Source organism: Nuphar pumila, chromosome 2 (assembly GCF_984573655.1).
Source record: "Nuphar pumila chromosome 2, dmNupPumi1.hap1.1, whole genome shotgun sequence".
Taxonomy (NCBI): Eukaryota; Viridiplantae; Streptophyta; class Magnoliopsida; order Nymphaeales; family Nymphaeaceae; genus Nuphar; species Nuphar pumila.
Window position 1 is genome coordinate 84,079,305 of NC_143250.1, and position 20,471 is coordinate 84,099,775.

Consider the following 20,471-nt stretch of genomic DNA (forward strand, 5'->3'; position numbering starts at 1 on the left):
ACTTGAGTATGTAATAAAAACAAAGAAAACAACAACGGAACAGCCATACCATGAAATAAGGGGTGATGATGCGTATTGTATTGCTCGTTGGCTTGCTCTGGATGTAATGGACAAAATCACACATTGTCTGGTTGCACAAATTAATGAACTTCAAAACATACAAACCGGAACGACCTAGAAATTGATAGTGGTTAAATACTTACAAAATTACTGATAGTGTTCCCAACTGCAAATTCTTCTTGCATCTGCTCGATGTCATCTACGAACTCGTCAGGGCGTTGCCACCCAACCTTGCCTGTGGATGTTGAACTGTGTGCACCATGAGCGTGGTATTCAGGATTCGACATTGAAATTATTGTCTACAGTAAACAACAATAGTCCAAATACGACATGAAAAGGCAAATGTTGACTAAACCGCTCAGGCGTTTCAAAAAATATACGTCTTAAGCGCTAATGCTGGTACTGTGGATGCGGTTGTGTTCTTCTTCGGCGCCGTGTCTGGCCGTTTTGCTCCCATCGTCCTCTCCGTTGCCGCTGTGCCTGGTCGTTTTGCCCCCATCGTCCTCTCCGTTGGCGGCGTGCCTGGTCGTTTTGCTCCCACCGTCCTCTCCGTTGCCCCCGTGCCCGGTCGTAGTGCTCCCATCATCTTTGGCGTCGTGCCGGGTCGTATTGGCCCCGTAGTCGTCTTTTTGGACGCCATGGCTGGTCGTAATGCTCCGATTGTCCCCTTCTTCGGCGCCATGCCTGGACGGAGATATCAATGGCACCTTTGCAACGTAGATACAAAAACACTGTCCTCAGTCAAATACAAAGGTAAAGTCCTTTAACGTCCCGCCCTTTTTCGAAAACAGCCCGCTAATTAAATGTGTTTTAAATAAATAAAAATACGTCGTTTCGCATGCCACCCTTTTTCGATACCCGCCGCCAAATTAAATGCTTGCTTTCGAAGTATTTAAAAATACCGATCTCCACAAACCGCCCTTTTTTCGATACAAATAATTAATAATACGTTGTCTAACATGCCAGACATTTTCGGAAAACAGCCCGTTAATTAAATGATTGCATTTTAAATAAATAAAAATACGTCTGCCGCCCTATTTTTGATAGCCGCCGCCAAATTAAATGATTGCTTTCGAAAAATTTAAAAATACGTCTTTCCACAAACCGCCCTTTTTTCGATAGAAATAATTAAAAATACGTCGTCTCACATGCCAGACTTTTTCGAAAACACACCCAAAATTTAATTATTAACTTTTAAATAATAAAAACCTCGTCGTTTGTCGGTCGCATTATAACAAGTAGGGGTGGCAATTTCTGACACGACCTGCCAACCCGACCCGCCAACCCGCCTCTTAGGCGGGTTCGGGTTGGGCTTAAGCCAACCCGTTTAATAAACGGGTCGACCCGTGTAACCCGTTTATTAAACAGGTCGGGTTCGGGTTGGGGGTATGCCAACCCGCGAACCCGGCTGACCCGTTTAATAAACGGGTTAGGCGGGTGGGTCAACCCGCCAACCCGACCCGCCAACCCGTCTGCCTCACCCGTCAACCCGCCAACCCGACCCGTCAACCCGACCCGCTAACCTGCCTACCTGCCAACCCGATCCGTCAACCCGCCAACCCGACCCGCCAACCTGACCCGCGAACCTGAAAACCCGTTTACCTAACCCAACCCATTTATTAAATGGGTTGGCGGGTCGTGTCGGGTTATCCGTTTATTAAACGGGTCGGGTTCGTGTTTGCCACAGCCGACCCGTTTAATAAACTGGTCGGGTTCGGGTTAAGGTATGCTGACACGCCAACCCGACCCGCCAACCCGCCAACCCGACCCGATTGCCACCCCTAATAACAAGCTTTTGGGTATGACTCATCTTTCACGATTATTCTATTGATTATCGTATATGGATACATCGATATATTCATGCAACGACAAACCCTTTTCTTATCGCTATTGACTGTTATCATTTACGCCGTCAGAACTCGTTAAATTATTGTTCAAGGCTTACATCGCCAATCCTTATTGCAATATTCTTTCGAAGCGGAGACAAATACAGCGATTGCTAAACAGAAATGATATATCTTAGCGATGCTACAGAGGTTAGGCAATGCCACGATATTTGAACAAACATCTATTTTCGATTGAAGTTTATTTATTTCAGAGATCCACAGACGAAAAGATGTAATAAAAAAGAATTAAACAATAAAAGAATGTCACGTTACTACAACTCATTATACAATTACAACAAAAACCTAGCGTTATAAAAATGAAAAACTATGATTTATTCCGAGGCACTTGACGAATCAGATAAAATATCATAGAATTGTCTCTCACTTTTTATTTGTGCACTGTCTATCCTGCGTGGCATCTTCGTTGCGAGACCTTTATTAAGAAAACTGGTCATCATCTCTACCACTGAGTTCAATTGAATCCCCATAGTGCTTACTTCTGCCATTAATTTCTTATTCTCCCTCTCCACAACTTCAAACCTTGCGGCAGAGACAATGTTCTCTTTTAGTGCAAGTGTTCGCTCTTCCTCGCGATTTGTTACTGAGGGACCAGTCGTAGTAACCGGAGAGAGACGACGTTTTGGTTGTAGAAGCTGGGCTGCAACATGAGAAGGGGCAGTTGGGAGGCATGGGTTTACAATTTTTTCAATCTTCCGATTTCGCCGCATTGGTTCCCAATACCTTTCGAAATAGAAGGGATCAAATTGTCGTCCTTCATGTGGTTTCGAAATACAAAGGATCAAACCACCTGAGTTCCAATTTAATAATTTGTCTCTATAGCGATCGGGCCAATTAACGTTCCTGCCACCACCACTATTCATCTTCCTTCTCACTTCCAAAGGCTTATTTGGTATAGACTGCCCCAAGCCAGATTGTAGAAGAACTCGACTACCTTGCTGCAACTCTGCTTTAAAATTGCAGAATAGTCACAAATAGCGGTAAGCCAATCTAGCAGCCACCGCAACAACATCTTCATCATCGTCCTCCCCATCTCCATAAGGTCTCCACATAACCTGTACATTGGTAATTCTTTTTAATAAAGAATGACAAATATGTTAACATTTATTTACGCATGATATGGCAACAACGATATGTACTATGGAAGACAATCCTGCAGCGATGGATACTTAAGAATGCTGAACATTACAACGATTTATAATATATTAACAATTTTAGAACGTTTACCTCGTTTAGTTGCAGCCCATCTAAAATGGACTTAGCATTATAAACTGCGACGTTTATTCTAGCCCAACGACCGATCTTTGGAAAACCACAAATCGGAGGGCCACAACGAGAACGCAATGGGACAATATGTTCCAACGCCCACGCCTAACAAAAACAATATTATTAGTAACACCACAACCTGCCATGAGATTGTTCTACAATTACTAAGTATGTAATCAACAAATACCTGAACAAATGACCAAAATCCACCAACTGTTTTCGTACCGTTACTCGCACGGTGGAGTTGACTGTACAAGTGTGCGAGCATAGCGGCACACCAGGCATAGTTGTCTACTTCGTCTAAGTCTGCCAGGTACTGCAGCCACATGGAACTTATTCTCGAACCAGAACAATCGAAAAATAATGTAAGACCAAAAAAATATAGAAGGAAGCTGCGCAACTCTTGGTCAGCTATTTCAGATGCACAAGTAGCGGAGTGGCCTTCCCATTTATTACGAAAAAATGAGACCTTCATTGATGTGAAATTTATTCCACCAGAAATACATTGACTTCATTCGTCCATCGACATTCCTAATAGGGCCGTGCATTTCTCCCTTGCGTTATAGTTTGAATGCCGTAACAGGACAGCACTGCCATCGCACTTAAGGCCAGTGATCCTCGCCACATCTTCTAGAGTCATGGTGATCTCAAAAGAATCAAACTGGAATGTGTTCGTCTTATCATTCCATTTATTTACCAGGTGGGTCATGGTATTCCAGCAAGTTTCAAAATATTGTTGGTCCAAAAGGCCACCTAAGTGCATATTTCGTAATCGGTCCTTCTGATATGCACTCAGCTGACCATACCACGACAGAACTACAGGCCATTGACACCGACCTCCGAGCTTTTCACCTACTGCTCTACTTCTTCTGTGAACTCCCTGTAACACAAAATAACATATTATTCCTACCAATTATAATTTAGTTTCATTTGTACTTATAAATACTATTCTACTAACCGCCATAAATAATATTGGTTGCAGACAGACAATCACAGTAATCGCTATACAAATTAATACCTAACACAGTAATCGCTATACCAAAATCGCTAAACATGTTATTAAATCTTCACAGACAGAACGAATATATTTACCTTGGCCGCTATTTTCTGCTGTTTTCCATCCAACCTGGGACTTTCTGGTGGGTCCACTGCCTCCAATTGCATTTCAATCTCCATTTTTACTGGCTCCACCATCGCATGCCTTTCTCTCGCCTTCCTTTTCTCGCCCTTCTTCTCCATCCTTTCTCTATCCTTCCTTTTCTCATCCTCCTTCTCCTTCCTTTCTCTCTCCCTTTTCTCCTCATCCTCCATCTCCTTCCTTTCTCTCTCCCTTTTCTCCTCTTCCTTCTTCTGCTTCCTTTCTCTCTCCCTTTTCAACTCTTCCTTCATCTGCTTCCTTTCTCTTTCCCTTTTCTCATCCTCCTCCTTCTGCTTCCTTTCTCTCTCCCTATTCTCCTCCTCCTTCTCCTTCCTTTCTCTCTCCCTTTTCTCCTCTTCATTCCTCTGCTTCCTTTCTCTCTCCCTTTTCTGCTCCTGCATCCTTTCTCTCTCCTTTTTCGCCTCCTCCTCCTTCTCCTTCCTTTCTCTCTGCTTTTTCTCCTCATCCTTCTGTTTCATTTCTCTCTCCATTTTCGCCGCTTCCTCCTGCTTGTTCCTAAACCTTTCCAGCAATTCCTCCTCCTGCTTCTTCTTTTCCCTTTCCTTTTCTTCCTCCTCCTTCTCCTTCCGCCGCCTTTCTTTCTCTTCCAGTTCTTGTTTCCTTCTTTCCTGGAATTCTTCCTCCTGCTTCTTCCTTTCTCTTTCCTTTTCTTCTTCCTCCTCCTTCTCCTTCCGTTGCCTTTCCTTCTTTTCCTCATTCTCCTTCTCCTGCCTTTGCATTTCTTTAGCTTCCTCAAACTCCTTCTCCCTCATTCGCCTTTCCTTTTCTTTGTCATACTGAGGAATATTTTGTTCCTTCTTTTCTTCCTCCTTATTCATTTGCCTTCGCCTCTCCTCCTCCTTATTCAGTAGCCATGCCTTCTTAAACATTGCACTGCGCTCCAAGCCTCTCCTCTTACATTCTGCCGCAGTTTCATCCACTAAATAGCTAACATAACTTTGAAACTCCTCCTCATTCTTCTTCCTATTTTCCCTCAACCGTGAGTCAATCCTCAGCCTTCTTTTCAAATTCTCATGAATATTTCTTGCCTTTGTCTTCTCTTCGTCATCCTTGTTCTGCATCTTTCGTTCTTCAGAGTTCTTCCTTTGGTTCGCAGCCTCGATATCTGATGGATAATCCTCCGCATAATACGATTCCAAGGCTTTTTCCCTGTCTTCATCGTTCTCAATCTTAAGTATATTTTGGTATCTTTCAAAAACCTTAGATAGATGGGACTGGCAGATCACTTCTCTAATAGACAACCCATAGAACGACGGGGTATCTCTAATCTGATGAGGCGCAGACATTGCTAACCTGCACAACACATTACACGATCATCATGATTAGAAATCGTTGGAATATTTGAGTTCATAAGAAACAAATCATTGTATAAGAAGCAATCTTCAGATTGAAGAAAGAAACCTTACACGAAACTCACCGAAACGATGGGAATTTGGATATTTCAACTGTAGAGTAAGCAGTGGTAAGACGAAAACAGATGCTCTGGAACAAAGGGAAATGATGCTCCGACGACTCCAGATGAAAGCAAAGAATCTCCGGTAGAGTGCTTAGAGCGAGAATGGATTGTTTTGAACTATTTGAATCCTACAACATAACTCTTGCTACATACGCAAACTCTGCGGAACGTTCGTTGGCGCGATAACGATGGAGGGCAGTTTTGTCTTTTTCACGAACCGACGGTTCAGTTTTCTAGAAGGAGGGCATTTATGTCCGTTCGAAGAAGATGAAGCGAATGGCGGTAAAGGGTACTTAAGTCTTTGCTGCGGCACCAAATTACGATGCAGTATGATGCGGACTGTCATCGGGAACCATGCCGGTCTCGATCGTATACGTGGCACTATTTGGAAGCCCCGAACATGAGATCTCAGTACCGGCCCTGTTCGGGGGGGGGGGGAACATATAACCTGCTTTGCAGGTGGTGTTATGAGTGTGTTCTCTACGTGGACTTATTGAGTGTATTCTTTCTTGAGCAACTTTCAGGTTTCCGCAGAACATGTGGCACCGGGATTCCTTCCCCTTCCGACTTCATTCAATTTCTCAAAAGTGGAGAAGATAGCGCCGAATTTGAAGTTAAAGGGCCTACATATTTAACTACTATTGATTGGTAAAATCTCTCTCTCTCTCTCTCTCACATATATATATATAGGGGTAATGTTTGCTACCTTGTGAATTTCAATCACTCTAGTGGAAGCTCTCTTTTTTTCACATTTGACAGTCCACGTATGATTTACATGTTTGTTTTAGTACAATCCAGCCCTTGGATCATATTTTTTATTATAAATATATTTCGAAATTCTATGGGATTAAAAAGTCGATGACCTACAATATACTAAACTTTCAACCTCTTACATCAAAAGCATATCATCCAAGGGTCAGTTAGTACTGTTTTGACCCTGATAAAAACATCCATAGGATCAGATGTAGTGAAAATGACTTCCCTCAAGGGGTTTGGAACCAAAATTTACAAATCAAAACATCCATAGGATCAGAGGTTTTTGCTTGATGACAAACATATTTTTCATGTGTTTCCCACACAAGTTAAAAAATATTAGATTTAACATTTTGAAAAGGGTTTCTAGGAAAAAGATTTTCCACATACAAGTTGGGTTCCTGGTAACTCTGGTTTTGACTCTTCTTTGAAAGGATAAAAGGGAAAGTTTTGGCAAAAGCATTAGTTGAATAAGGGATTGCCGCCCATAAGGAAAACTTATGATGAGGTGATATGCCAAATCACTGTTTTTTGTCATGGTCACCATCCATTCCGTCCTTCATCAGCCCCACCGACTGCCGTTGATTGCTTGAATGGATGGAGAAGATGCCAAAACACGGAATATAGGTGATTTGGTCGTCCAAGAAACATATGTTGGCCTCTCATATCAATAAAATTGCTCTGTTTCCCTTCCTCATTCTCATGCTCAGGGAGAAGGACGACCACCAGAGGTCAGTAGCGGCGTGCTTAGTGAATGGTGTTTATGTTCAAGATGTCGATCTCAAGGAGAACCGCACAGGGAGCAGAGCCTTGGCACCACCTTGGTGGGAAACATTCGGCTTCGAACTCCAGCAACCTCTCGTCGACGACTTCGTCGATTCCTCGATCTTCGGTTCCATATACCGTCAACGTGTCGCCCCGACGTCTAGTCATCGCATTTCGAGGCACAGCGTCGCTTCGTGACAGCTCTACAGACTTTTGGGCCGCTTTGGGAAAACTTGATAAGCGTCACAGTTTTGTGGTGGCCATGGAAGCCGTGCGGCACAATGCCTCTACCAACGGAACCAAGGTACGGCTGTGTGGCCATTCCCTCGGGTCAACCATCGCTGCACTTGCCGGACATCTTATGGCTAAGAAGGGAATCTTTCTCGATACGTTCCTGTTCAACCCGCCATTTATTATGGACCCCACGAGAAGGGACGGGCTCCTGATAGAAAAGCTTGCGAGGCGTTTGTGTTTCGGCTTCGCTGCTCTCGCTGCCGCTGTAGGGTCAGGCCAAGCATTTGTGCTTACCGGGTTGGGTATCTTTTTTTACTTCAAGATTATTAACGAGCATGTCCATGAGAATAATAATGACAATGAATTGTCGGAAAATAATTACCACGCATGGACTCCTCGTCTATTCGTTAATCCAGCAGACAGCATTTGCAGCCCATACATCACGTACTTCACCGAATGGAACAAGTTGGATGATCCCTCACAGTCTAGCCGAATGGCGTCGGCAATTCTTACCCGTGTGTTGACAGAAGAAGGAGCAGCTCCAACTAATGCAAAAGTGGCACATGGGATCGTGCAGTGGTGGAGACAGGATTTACGTGTGGAAGACTTGCGCTGTATAAAAAAAGACTAGCAGAGAAGAATACGGCTATACATACAACTGATTATCTTTGTTATTATGTGTGTGCGTGGGCGTTAAAAGAACGAACAAAAAGTGTGGTAGAAAAAGAATGAGGAAAAAGAGACTGTTTCCAAGGTAAGTCGGGGCTTGTGTGGCCTTAGTATATATATATATATATATATATATATATATATATATATATATATATATATATATATATATATATATATAAAAGAGTGTGAGAGAGAATAAGAATCTGTATGCCAGTTCGGCCCTAGCGGGCAGACTACGATTGCTATGGTCTTCGTTGTGGTGTTCTTCAGGTCTTTATTCTGTTTTCTTTTTTAATGTCACCTATCGTGTTCTCTCCTTTATTATCAATACTCTCTCTCTCTCTCTCTCTCTCTCTCTCTCTCATTGCAATAAAGGAAAAATTTCGAGCGTTTAGGAGGCGTTTGTTTCACTCTTTTTTATTTTTTGATGGTTAAATCAGTCAGCAAAGTTCCCCAACAGAAAGCACAGAAACATAACAGAAAATATAATTCAGCTGCTACAATGCTCTAACATCTAGCCAATCTGACGTTCTCCAATGCAGCTGACGTCGGAACCAGGCCATTTGCACAAGATACGTTCGCGGAGAGAGGACTTTATGGCTTGTAATAGCGCAGTCTGAGAAACATACGAAAAATGCTATGTGACCCCAGGGCTTTATATCCCCTTGTTTCAAAGCATTTTTCTTAGAAAAATAATCTAGATTTGTTTTAAATTTGATTCCTAAATCAATTTCTAATTTTTACCAATTTTCTTCAAATGTAGCCCACCCTATTGGGGGTGCCAAACCATAATTTTTATTTTTATTCAATTTTATCTCATTTCCATGTTTTGTCTATTTCAAAATACAATTTTTTTTACAAATATAGGTGTCATTTTTAAGCTTTTTAAAAATCTTGTTTTTAACCCATTTAATTTCATCCTTTTAAAATCATTTTTGAAAAACTAAATGGCGCCCACATAGGTGGTGCCACATTTGAGAGTGTTTTAGCTAGTTTAGGTTTTTATTAGGGTGTTAATTAGGTTTAGTCAAACTCCTTTTCAAATTAAAACAATTAAGAAAAATTGTCCCTCCCCTTTTAGCTTATCTCTTAATTAATTAAGAGAGTTCCGACTAAATCGAAACTCTCTAAACCTAAGTCATTTTTTTTTCATAAATAGAGCCCTATAGAATTCCGACCCCCTCATGCTCTCTCTCCTCTCTTTCCTTCAAGTTCCAACAGCTTCCTCCATTAATTTTAAGGAAAGCTCAAGATTAGATTTTTTTTCCTCTTTTTTTTATTTCCTTTCAATTATTGATGTAAATTGTAATTGTAATGTTGAAATACAATTTTTTCTTTCTGCTTAGATTAGTGTTGCATTTGCATATAATTTATTTTTAATATTAATTATGATAGATGATGATTCATACATATTTCAAATTCACAATGATCAACACAAATGACACGTACACCTGCATCTGAATCCAGCACTGCCAGATGAATAACCATTTTGAGTCCAAACTGCATATCTCCTTGGCGATAATGAGAGAACGGAGAGGTCTATTGGGTCCCCAAGAAAGGATCTTGTCTCCCCATGAGCTTCTGAACAAGAACTGTGCCCAAGAGCATCCCCAAAATAGGTGGATAGTGCCTTCCACTCCAGCGAGACAAAGGGAGAACCAACTAGAGAGATGAAAGCCCCACTTCTTCAAGTTTGCATCTATGAGGATCTTGTCCAAAATCACTAACCAACCTGTAAAGGATGCTCTTGCAGCAATCTCTTGGCCCCACAACACGTTTGAAAGAAGTCACTGCACCATGGGCCTGAAACAAACTCGTATGCACGCCTCAAAGGTAATTTAGGCTCTCTCGATGCCTTCCACCAAAGGCAATCAGCAGCCCCATTGGGCACAATAGGCGACAATAATTCTATGAGTTGCAACCATTCAAGGGTCATTTGAGATGAGGGATTGGAATGCAATACGACATCCCATCCCGCATTAGGTGACCAATAGGCCACCAACGAGCAACCCTTATGCCTAGTTGCACAGTAAAGAGAGGGAAAGACAATCAAAAGTGGTGAGTCTAGAAACCAAGAGTCCTTCCAAAATAGGGTGTTCTCACCATTGCCAATCTTAATAAAAGACCCCTCTACAACGAGATCTACCACTTTGCACCAAGGCATCCAAATACTGGATCCTGATTTCCATTTACGACTAGTTGCCTACCACCAAAGCCAACCATGCAGCCTGTACTTGGCTCTCATGACAATGGCCCAATCCTTATCAACAATACACAATAACCAAACCCATTCAATTTCCGCAAATTTTTTTAGCCCCAGACAACCATGGTCAAGAGAGATCAAGAGAGAGAGAGAGAAAGAGAGAGAGAGAGAGAGAGAGAGAGAGAGATCCCAAAGAACCAGATGGGGCACCTTTCTAATGTTAGACCCACCTTAGATGAACTTCTTAATGACCTTCGTGATTCTTTTTTCGACATTGGCCGGCATATTAAGAATCTGCATAAGGTGAGAGGGAATGGCAATAAGCATATGCCTCACCAAAGTGATCCTCTTAGGAGCTGCAAGTGAATGACCAAACTAGCTGTCAATCCTCTTAGAAACTCGATCCTTCACCCTTGCTCAATGGGTGTGTCCCTAGTGACACCCACATGCAATGGGATCCATGGATAGTGCAATGGCGATCATGCCAATTAACAACCAAAGATGATTGGCGCAGCAGTAGATACCTCCTCTGTCACATTAAAGGGTAAAACTTGGCTCTTGATCTATAAGCCAAAGATAGCCGAAAAACATTGCAACACCAACCATAATGACCACATTATTCGGCAAAGTTGCCTCTCCAAAAATTAAGAGGTCATATGCATAAATAAGGTGACTAAATCGAGAACTCCCAAGTAAAGGAACACCATTAAATAACCCATTCTCCTGAGCAAGCATGGAGGAGAGGCCCTGCATAGCAATGTTAAATAGCAGAGGAAAAATCAGATCATATGATACCCAAAAATCATAAACATTTTTCAGATTCATGAAAATATATCAATATAACCCTCATAAAAAATATAGATCCAAACGATAAAAAAACACACATAAAATAATGCTATTACCACATGGCTAGAATCAAGATTCTCGCAGGACTGTTAAAGGAAATTCAAGAACTTGATCTAACATGCATAAAACGTAAAGAAAACTATAGATGCAATATTTTTTTATTTTTTTATGAATAAAATAATGAAAAACTAAATCTAATATGCATATAAAATAAGGAAAATACAGAAAACAAAAACGGCATGGGATTTGCTTTTATGTGACCGATCAAAAGAGGGATTCGATCTATTGAAGATCGAATCACCTTCTTTCGTGTGGTTGAAATAAAATCAATAAAAAGAACATCAAAGAGATCAAGAAGAGCAAAAGGTTAAGGGTTTACCTCTGGCGAGATTGGTCATAGATACTACCACATAAAAATTAGATGAAAAAGAAGAAGAAAAGAGAGGGGTGGCAATGGAAGAAAGCAATAAAAAAATAAAAAATAAATAAAGAAAGGGGAAGAAGCTATACCTTGGGGGCTTGAAAGAGGAGGCTAAGGGGCTGCAAGGGAGAGAGAGACAGAGAGAGTTGAGAGGTCTGGAGAGGATGGGCTGGACGATCAGTGCTTGTACCCTATTTATAGGATTTTTTAGAGTTTAAGATAGGATTTCTCATTTGCTTAATTAGGATTTGATTAGGGCTTTCTATGGGGGGGGGGGGAATTTTCCAAAGGAGACCTAATTAAATCCATTTTGACTTTTGACTTTTCAAACTTCGAACCATTTGAAATTCTATTAAAACAAATCCAAAAGTGGGTCCACCTAGGTGGGCCCCACATTTGGTTTTTAAAACAATAAATAAAGGTTTTTTAAAAGGGTTAAAAACAAATGAAAATAAAACTAAAGGTAAAAAACAAGAAAAGAGTCCTAAATCAACTCGAGTTCTAAAATAATAAAAGTTTAAAAAATCAAATGAAATGATAATCCAAAAATGATGCCACCTATATGGGTCTTTTGGATTTGGATTGGATCTAAGATCCATTTTGAAACTTGAGTTTGATAAAAATCTAAATCCAAATCCGATCTGGATCCAAATCTGACACATTGAAAAGATATTTTTTCCAAAAATCATTTCAAAACATCAAATGTAAAGCACTGGGTTTTAGATTTAAAAGATCAGTTTTGAATCCTAGGTATGAAATCAGAAGAAAGTTTGAATTCAGATGTAGATCCGAAGTTTTAAAATGACAAATGGATCTGGATCTCGAACCATGAGTCTAATTCGTGATACAAGAAGCCTGGATCAAAGATAAGATTGAAATGGATCTCAGATAAGAGATAGACTTAAGAAGTGGAGCTTGGATTGAAGAACGAATCCGAGATGGCCAATGATTGGATCCTGAATATCTAATGAGATAATCTAGGTTCAGAAAGTAAATTGGACCCTGGATGTAGATAGCAAAATGGATTGAATAAAAGGATCCAGGTTCAGGATAGAAAATGGATATCATATATCAGATATCAGATCTGGTATTGAATCCAATGTCCAAATTAAAATGTGAATTGGATCTCAAATATAGATAAAATTTCAGAAAGAAGATCGCTTAGAGTCCATATTGGGAATTATCCCAGCTTGAAAATTGGCTGAATTGATGTTCGAAATAAAATGATCAAAAAATGATTTTGCCCCTGCAAGGTAAAGAGTGACACTGGGTTGAACTGGTTTAAACTGGATTGAACTGGGCCCTAGGGTTTCTAAACTCAAATGAACTAAAAAGACACTGACTCAACTAGATTCCTAGATTGAATGATCAAGAAATGACATAATTCTCAGTGAAATGATGAGAAATTTACTATAGAGTGAAGTGAGTACTAGATTTGAGTTGAGATGATATTCAATTATATTGAGGTGAAATAATTCTAGAGCTCAGACAAACAGAATCTTAGCTGGGATTAGCTTAATTTCCACTTAAATGAGCTGAAATGGACTAAAGTGAACTCTAACAATATGGGAAACAAATTTGAACTGAAACTAGACCACTTAAACTCTTGGTGAGCTCAAGTTAGATGTAAGGGAACATGATTGACTGGAATTGACTGACTCTAGAACAATTGGCTGGAATTCGAGCTATAAATGAGCTCATTTCTTATGACATGAACCAAATTTAGCTGAAATAAATAGGGTTTACTCATCGTTAGCTCAGAGGATCTAGAAATGATTGATATTCTAACTCTTCTGAACTTAAAATGAGTTTGGATGGGTCTAATTGACAAGGGTCTAAGGTGACCTAAGGGTAAAATAGTAAATTTTTAGGTGAAATGGGGTGAAGTGGCACCTAAACTGACATGGACATGGAGGTTAGACTCCTACACTGTACTATAGGGTTGGCATCTGTGAAAAGAGGGTGTCTAGAATGGATCTGGAAGATTTGGGGTGTTTACAGATGCCCCTCTTTGCTACTAAGCCGGTTGAAAGCCGAGCTTAGTGGCAAAGAAAAACACACCAAATTTGGAAGACAAAATGCCTGAGTTAGAAGATCTGAACTGAGTATGGAAGAATTGATTTTGAATGGCCCTTATAAAATGAGGTTCAGGTTTAATACCTTATCCTGAATGAGAAGAAGATTTACCTCATAGAATGAGGCTCAGGCTTAACCCTTAACCTGAACAGGAAGAAGATTCACCTCATAGTATGAGGCTCAGGCTTAACCCTTAACCTGAACGGGAAGAAGATTCACCTCATAGTATGAGGCTCAGGCTTAATCCTTACTTGAACGAGTATGGATATATGAAATCCTTGAAAATAAATGGGTTGATAAAAAGAGCTGAGGAATCCCAAAAAAGGATATAACAAACTCCCGAAAGCCTTTGAGAAAGGGAAATTTGAAACAAAGGGGCGGTCTTGAGACCAAAGATTCAGGTTTAACCCTTAACCTAAATGGGTTGAAAAGAATGGAATCCTCGAAGACAAAAGGCTTTTGATAAAAAAGGGGTGAGAAAACCATGATGGGACTTTCAAATTTTGCACAAAATCCGAAAGGGTTGCAAAAGGTGAAAAAAATGGGGTCCCTAAAGCTTTGAAAAAGAAAATTTACAAAGGGGGGGTCTCATGACTGAGACAAAATAAGCTTTTAAAATAACCTTTTGCAAAGATTCATGTCAACCTTAACCTGAGCATAAACTGTCTATGGCGGGACAATGGAGAAAAATAGGGAATGTGCAAGATTTGAGAGCCCGGACTCTCAAACCAAAACGAAGGAAAGGAATTTGAAAACTTAAATTTTCAAAAACCTGAAGAGAGAATAATAAAAAGGTGTAAGGATTCATCAAAAGGGAGTCAAGTTCTCACTTCACGTCAGGATAGCCAGGAAAAAATGCCAATATCTCAGAAATTATAGTTGATCAAAATATTTATAAATATGTACGTATGTGCAAAGGATATTCCCTCTTCTACCTAGAGTATTATCTCAAATTAGGTTAACCTCATAAAATCAAGAATCAAATTCAAGTTGTTGCTATCGGCTTTCTTCAAGGAAGCTATCCATTTCCTTGGTATGAAAAGAGATGAATCATTCTCAATTTCATAGAAGCAAGTGAATAAAATGATATTAACAAAGTATTTCACATAGGTAAAGATGATTCTTGGCAATTTGGCAGTTTGATATCTGGGGTTTACCCATCATATCTCTTTGCATTCTTTGACACATAAACTAGAGATTTAAGCCCTTTTGGGGTTTGGCAGAAAGTTTGCCCTATCAACCTTCAACTTGAAGATATTTCAAATCTTCTCTAGAAGAGCACCTCACATTCTCCTTCAACTCAGAGATGATCAGAGCCTTCCTTGTCTTCGAGGATTAGACACTCGTGTCAACCTTCAACTTGGTGACAATTGATAATTTCCCTCTTACAAACATATCGTGTCTTTCTTGGTTAAAATTTATTCTTTGTAGCATAAAGCAAGCATTTTGTGGGGAAAGTTCATCACATCAACCTTCAACTTGGTGATGATTTGAGTCTTCTTTGTCTTTAGAGATCTAAACTCTCATATCATCCTTCAACTTAGATATAGTTGAGAGATCTCTTTTGTAGGTAATTCACTATGCTTGAATGTTTGGATAAATGGAGTGGGTTCTATACCGCACGAGATATTTCCACTGCCTTATTGCCAAAAGAACTGCCTTTACAAATGTTTTATTGCTATAGTCAATATCAATTCATTTCTGGCTTCTCAATATCATTAAATTTTTTCCTTTGCCATCCATACCGAGGATTTTTCCTTCATCCTTTTTAGTCGACCAATAGAAAAATCTTGAATTTTTCTTCTTTATCTCACAGAAGTTTCACCCTTTTAAAGAGGATACAAGAGGTAGTTCGAGATAAAGCTTTGTGCAATGAATAAAATTTTTAAATCAACAAATATTTCTGATAACATATTGACAAAAAAACCTGTAATCATTTATGAAAATAATTGCTTGGCATCAAATTGATGAAATCCTTGACTTGATTGAACCTCTCTCTTTCCCCAAAGAGAGGCACAAGTTTGACCCTTACCTGAACGAGTGATAAAAAGGACTCCTCTTTTCCCTAGAGAGGAGGTGTTTGCAAAATGAATCTTTCAAAGAGAAATTAAGTTTTCGTCAAAACTCCCTAATCTTAGGCTTCTCTTTTTGAAAGTGGCCAATAACAAAATGTTGAAAAGGTATCATAGAGAAGTGAGTTCCATCACACTCTTCTCTGAAAAAAGGGATCCTCTATTAAGGGGGAGGCCAAAATAAGCTAACAAAGGGGCCACTAAGAAAATGAGCTTCCGTCAAAACTCTCCCTGAAAAAAGGATTCCATGTGCAAGACAAAGGTTGTTGTTTTGCAAACAGCTTCGCGAAGAAACAAGTTCCTTCAAACTCTCTCTGGAAAAAGGGTTCTTGCGAAAGAAAATAATGGTAGTTGCAAAAGGAGTGAGTTCCCTTAAACTGTCCCTGGAAAAAGGGTCATTTGCAAAAGATGATAAATGATTAAAATATTCAGCAAGTTCAAAAATTGGTTCAACCTGAAGGTTAGATCTTTAAAAAAGATTGGCATTGACAAAAAGATCAACCCTTAGGTTGATTTTTGGAAACCAGCTGAATTTGATAAAAAGCTCAACCCGAAGGTTGAATTGAAAAAGATCAGTTCAAAAGCTGGATTTGATATAAAGATCAACCAGAAGGTTGAATGGAGTTGAATTGTAAAAGATAAGCCTGAAAATTGGACTATAGAGGGCTAGCATGAAAACTAGATTTGAAAGACCAGTATAAAACTAGATTTGAAGTATCAGCATGAGCACTGGATTTTAAAGGACTAGCACGAGCACTGAATTTGAAGAATCAACTAGTACGAGCACTGGATTTTGATAAAAGACCAACACGAGCACTAGGTTTTGATAAAAGACCAGCACGAGCATTGGATTTTGATAAGAGACCAACACGAGCACTATATTTGAAAAAGGACTGGTGGGAAAACCAATTTTAATAAAAAGACTCAACCCGAGGGTTGCATTTGAAAATATTGGTTTTGATAAAAAGATGATCAACACGAGGGTTGAATTTGAAAAGACCGATTTTGATAAAAAGATTATCAACACGAGGGTTGAATTTAAAAAAGACCAGTTTTGATAAAAAGATGATCAACACGAGGGCTGAATTTGAAAAAGATCGATTTTGATAAAAAGATGATCAACACGAGGATTGAGTTTGAAAAAAAACGGTTTTGATAAAAAGAAGATCAATACGAGGGTTGAATTTGAAAAAAGACTAGTTTTGAGAAAAAGATGATCGACACGAGGGTTGAATTTGAAAAAGACCGGTTTTGATAAAAAGACGATCAACACGAGGGTTGAATTTAAAAAAGATTGGTTTTTGATAAAAAGATGATCAACACGAGGGTTGAATTTGAAAAAGATCGGTTTTGATAAAAGGATGATCAACCTGAGGATTGATTTTGAAAAAGACCGATAAAAATTGATTTTTTTTAAAGACTCAACCCGAGGGTTGATGTTGAAAAGGACCGATTTTGATAGAAGGTTATCGACCCGAGCATTGATTTGAAAAAGATTAGAGAAACTAGTTTTTGAAAAAGGCTCAATCCAAAGGCTGAATTTGGTGAAAACTAGTTTTTGTAAAAGAAGCGCAACCCAAAGGTTGATTTAGAAAAGGATCGGTGGAAAACTAGTTTTGACTAGAGAAGCTTCACCCAACGTCGAATTTTGAAAATGACTGGTGAAAAGAAGTTTAACCTAAAAGTCAAATTTTAAAAATAACTGTTAAAAGAAGTTTAATCCAAAGGTTAAATTTTGAAAATGACCGATGAAAAAAAGTTCAACCCAAACATCAAATTTTGAAAATGACCGGTGAGAAGAAGTTTTTGAAAAAAAAGGACTCAACACGAGGGTTGAAAAATCTAGTGAAAACTAATTTTGATAAAAAGACTCAACCTGAGGATTGATTTTGAAAAGGCCGGTGAAAAACTAGTTTTGAAAAAGAAGTTCAACCCGAGGGTTGATGTTGAAAAAGATTGGCACTTTGAAAGGTCTCGGTGATCATGATAAAGATTTTGCAAAAATTTTCAAAAAGGTTCGCGATTTTGGATAAACCCCTATAGGTAATCGTATCGCTCTTATAAGTGATCTTAGGATTGTCCCTTATCCTGATTAGGGAAGAAAAGAACTTGATCATGGCATGATAAAAATTAATGATAAAGAATCTTTCGATCCTGCCATGTACGTAAGATGTTTGGGGTGAAAACAAAGTCTCATAATAAAAGATGCCCCAGTATAGCAAAGAAAAGGAATGTTGGACAAAAGAAAGAAGGATAAATAAACATTGCCAAGAAAAAAAAATGAAATTTTTTGAAGAATGCTTTTTGACAAATCTGGAAGATGACAAAAGAGATAGAAAAATGGGAGTTTTGAAAATTTTGCAGGAAAGAAACAATGAATAAGAATTTGGAAAATGTTCACATAGACAAAGCAGAGGGACGAATAACAAAAATCAGGTTGACAATTAGAAAGGATGTCCCATTACCAGGCATTGGGTCGTCACAGAAATTGCGACAATTGCGTTGTTATTCCGTAAGAGGAAATAAACAACTAAAATGTGCCTTGTTACCTAGGCAAGGTTGTCAACCATGATGAAAGTGTCATTGTTCTCTGGATTATAACAAAAAGGGATGGTTAAACAAATGAAAGTTTTGAAAAGATTCTCAAGGGAAAACAATGAATAAGTAAGAAAATGAGAGTTGGGTTGACAATTAGAAAGGATATCTCATTACCAGAGACTGGGTCATCACAAAATTGCGATAATTGCGTTGTTATTTCGTGAGAGGAAATAAACAACTAAAATGCACCTTGTTACCTAGGTAAGGTCATCAACCATGATGAAAATGCCAAAGTTTTTGAAAAAGGGTATCTTTTGACAAAAAGCTCCATATGAGAAGACAAAGGATTTCATTGAGTGATTCAAAAATACCAGATTATGGACAAAAGAAGGCGGGCGGACAATTTGCCACCACTCTAGATAGTCAGAAGACACATTGGATCTAGAAAAGATAGAAAGAATAATAAAAGAGCTTCATTTATTGAAGATGAAATGTGGCAGGATCGAGATCTGATTGAAGAATCAAGATCCAGGATGAGGAGGAAAAACACACGCCGCCAGTTTTGGAAAACAAAGGAAAATTTTGAAGAGACCTCCAGAGTTTGAGAAAATTATTGTAGGAAAATGCAGAAAATAAACAAGAAACTGTACAGAGTCACATTCATACCACAACAAAACTACACAAACAAAGATGCACATACAACACTCCCTAAAGGCTAACTCTGTCATGCATATATTTTTTTGAAAAGGCTCATATGACCCTAACCTGACTCTAAGGTTCAGATCATCTATGTCCAATCATGTTATGCCGATATACTCGAGCCGAAGCTCAATGTACGTGGCATAAAAATATATATCTCTGGTTCTAAGTTCATGGTTTTCCAACATCCTTGAGCACCTATCGATATACTTTGGACTATGGCCCTAGGTATGTGGCAGAGAGGTTATTAGCCCAAATAAGTGGCTTAGTTGTGAGGCTTTGTCCTGAACTATGGTTCAGAAAGAAAACCCAACAACGTGGTAGTTGGGACAACATAGGTAGCGATGTTTTTAAAATATGATCAGCATGCAAGAAATCAAAGAGCTCTAAGACCTAAAGAGATAGAAATTTGAAAAGCATAAGAAGCATACATTTGCATACAAGGTTTTCATTCAACGCCTAGATTGAGCAGGGTTGTATTTGACCTAGGTCTAAGTGAACATGAATAGACCTCCTCAATTGGTCCTACCAAACCATGCCTAAGTCTACATGCAACATGTCAACTGAGTTAGATTCTAGGTTCTTAGGTTCACAAGTAAAAAGTTGATATTGTAGAATAATAACTTAGAGAATTAAACAAGGCAAGGCATAAGTTCAATCAATTTAAAGACAAATCCCATCTCGGTCGCCAAACTTGTTATCATGCAAAATTTTACTTTCGCTTTCAAACTGACATTTTGAAAAGATTTAAGAAAAACTCACCTTCGTTTTGAAAAAATATAGGAAAATTGAGAGAGAATGGGACTCGCCTGTCGGTACGAGGTTCAACCGTTCTTGGCACCATAACCAGGGGTAATCGAACCAAGGATTGAACGATATGCCATATTTTGTTTAAATGTCTAAGAGATTATTCTAAATCCTTGAATGCAGAAGTAAGAAACTAAAAGCCCATATAACATGATTTGGAAAAGTTGTTTGTGGAAAACATGATGCATGCTTGAAATTCTTGGAATTGCTTTGAAAGGCGATATTTTGGGAAAATCGATTTTTGAAGAAGGAAAATCCAGATGATTGGGCGTGTGGCCCTATGATGCCTCCTTATTCTAAATGATGCACAAATGCAATTTATCAAAATTCTTTTTGAAAAAAAGATTTAAGAAAAATTATTGAGAAATCTCTTTTGTTTCAGAATTTTGTTTTGTGCAAAAAGAGAAAGGGTTTTTTTGTGCCTTATAGAATTCGAACAAGATAAGTTTGCCACATATACCTGACTATGGCTACAAATATGTATTGAATATACCCCATTGAATCCTAATAGAAGGGTTTTAAAACATAGAAAATCGTTGA

General features: G+C 39.0%; 2 protein-coding genes across 3 annotated transcripts in view; one reads left to right on the forward strand and one right to left on the reverse strand.

Annotated features, from left to right (window-relative positions):
- Positions 1-20,471, reverse strand: part of LOC149845888 (AP2-like ethylene-responsive transcription factor SNZ) — a 246,134-nt gene that overhangs the window by 117,951 nt on the left and 107,712 nt on the right. The gene's annotated exons all lie outside the window — the stretch shown is intronic.
- LOC149845890 (GDSL esterase/lipase At4g10955-like) lies at positions 7,371-8,228 on the forward strand. Its single transcript, XM_089989675.1, has one exon. The coding sequence runs from the start codon at positions 7,371-7,373 to the stop codon at positions 8,226-8,228; it is 858 nt and encodes a 285-aa protein (XP_089845801.1).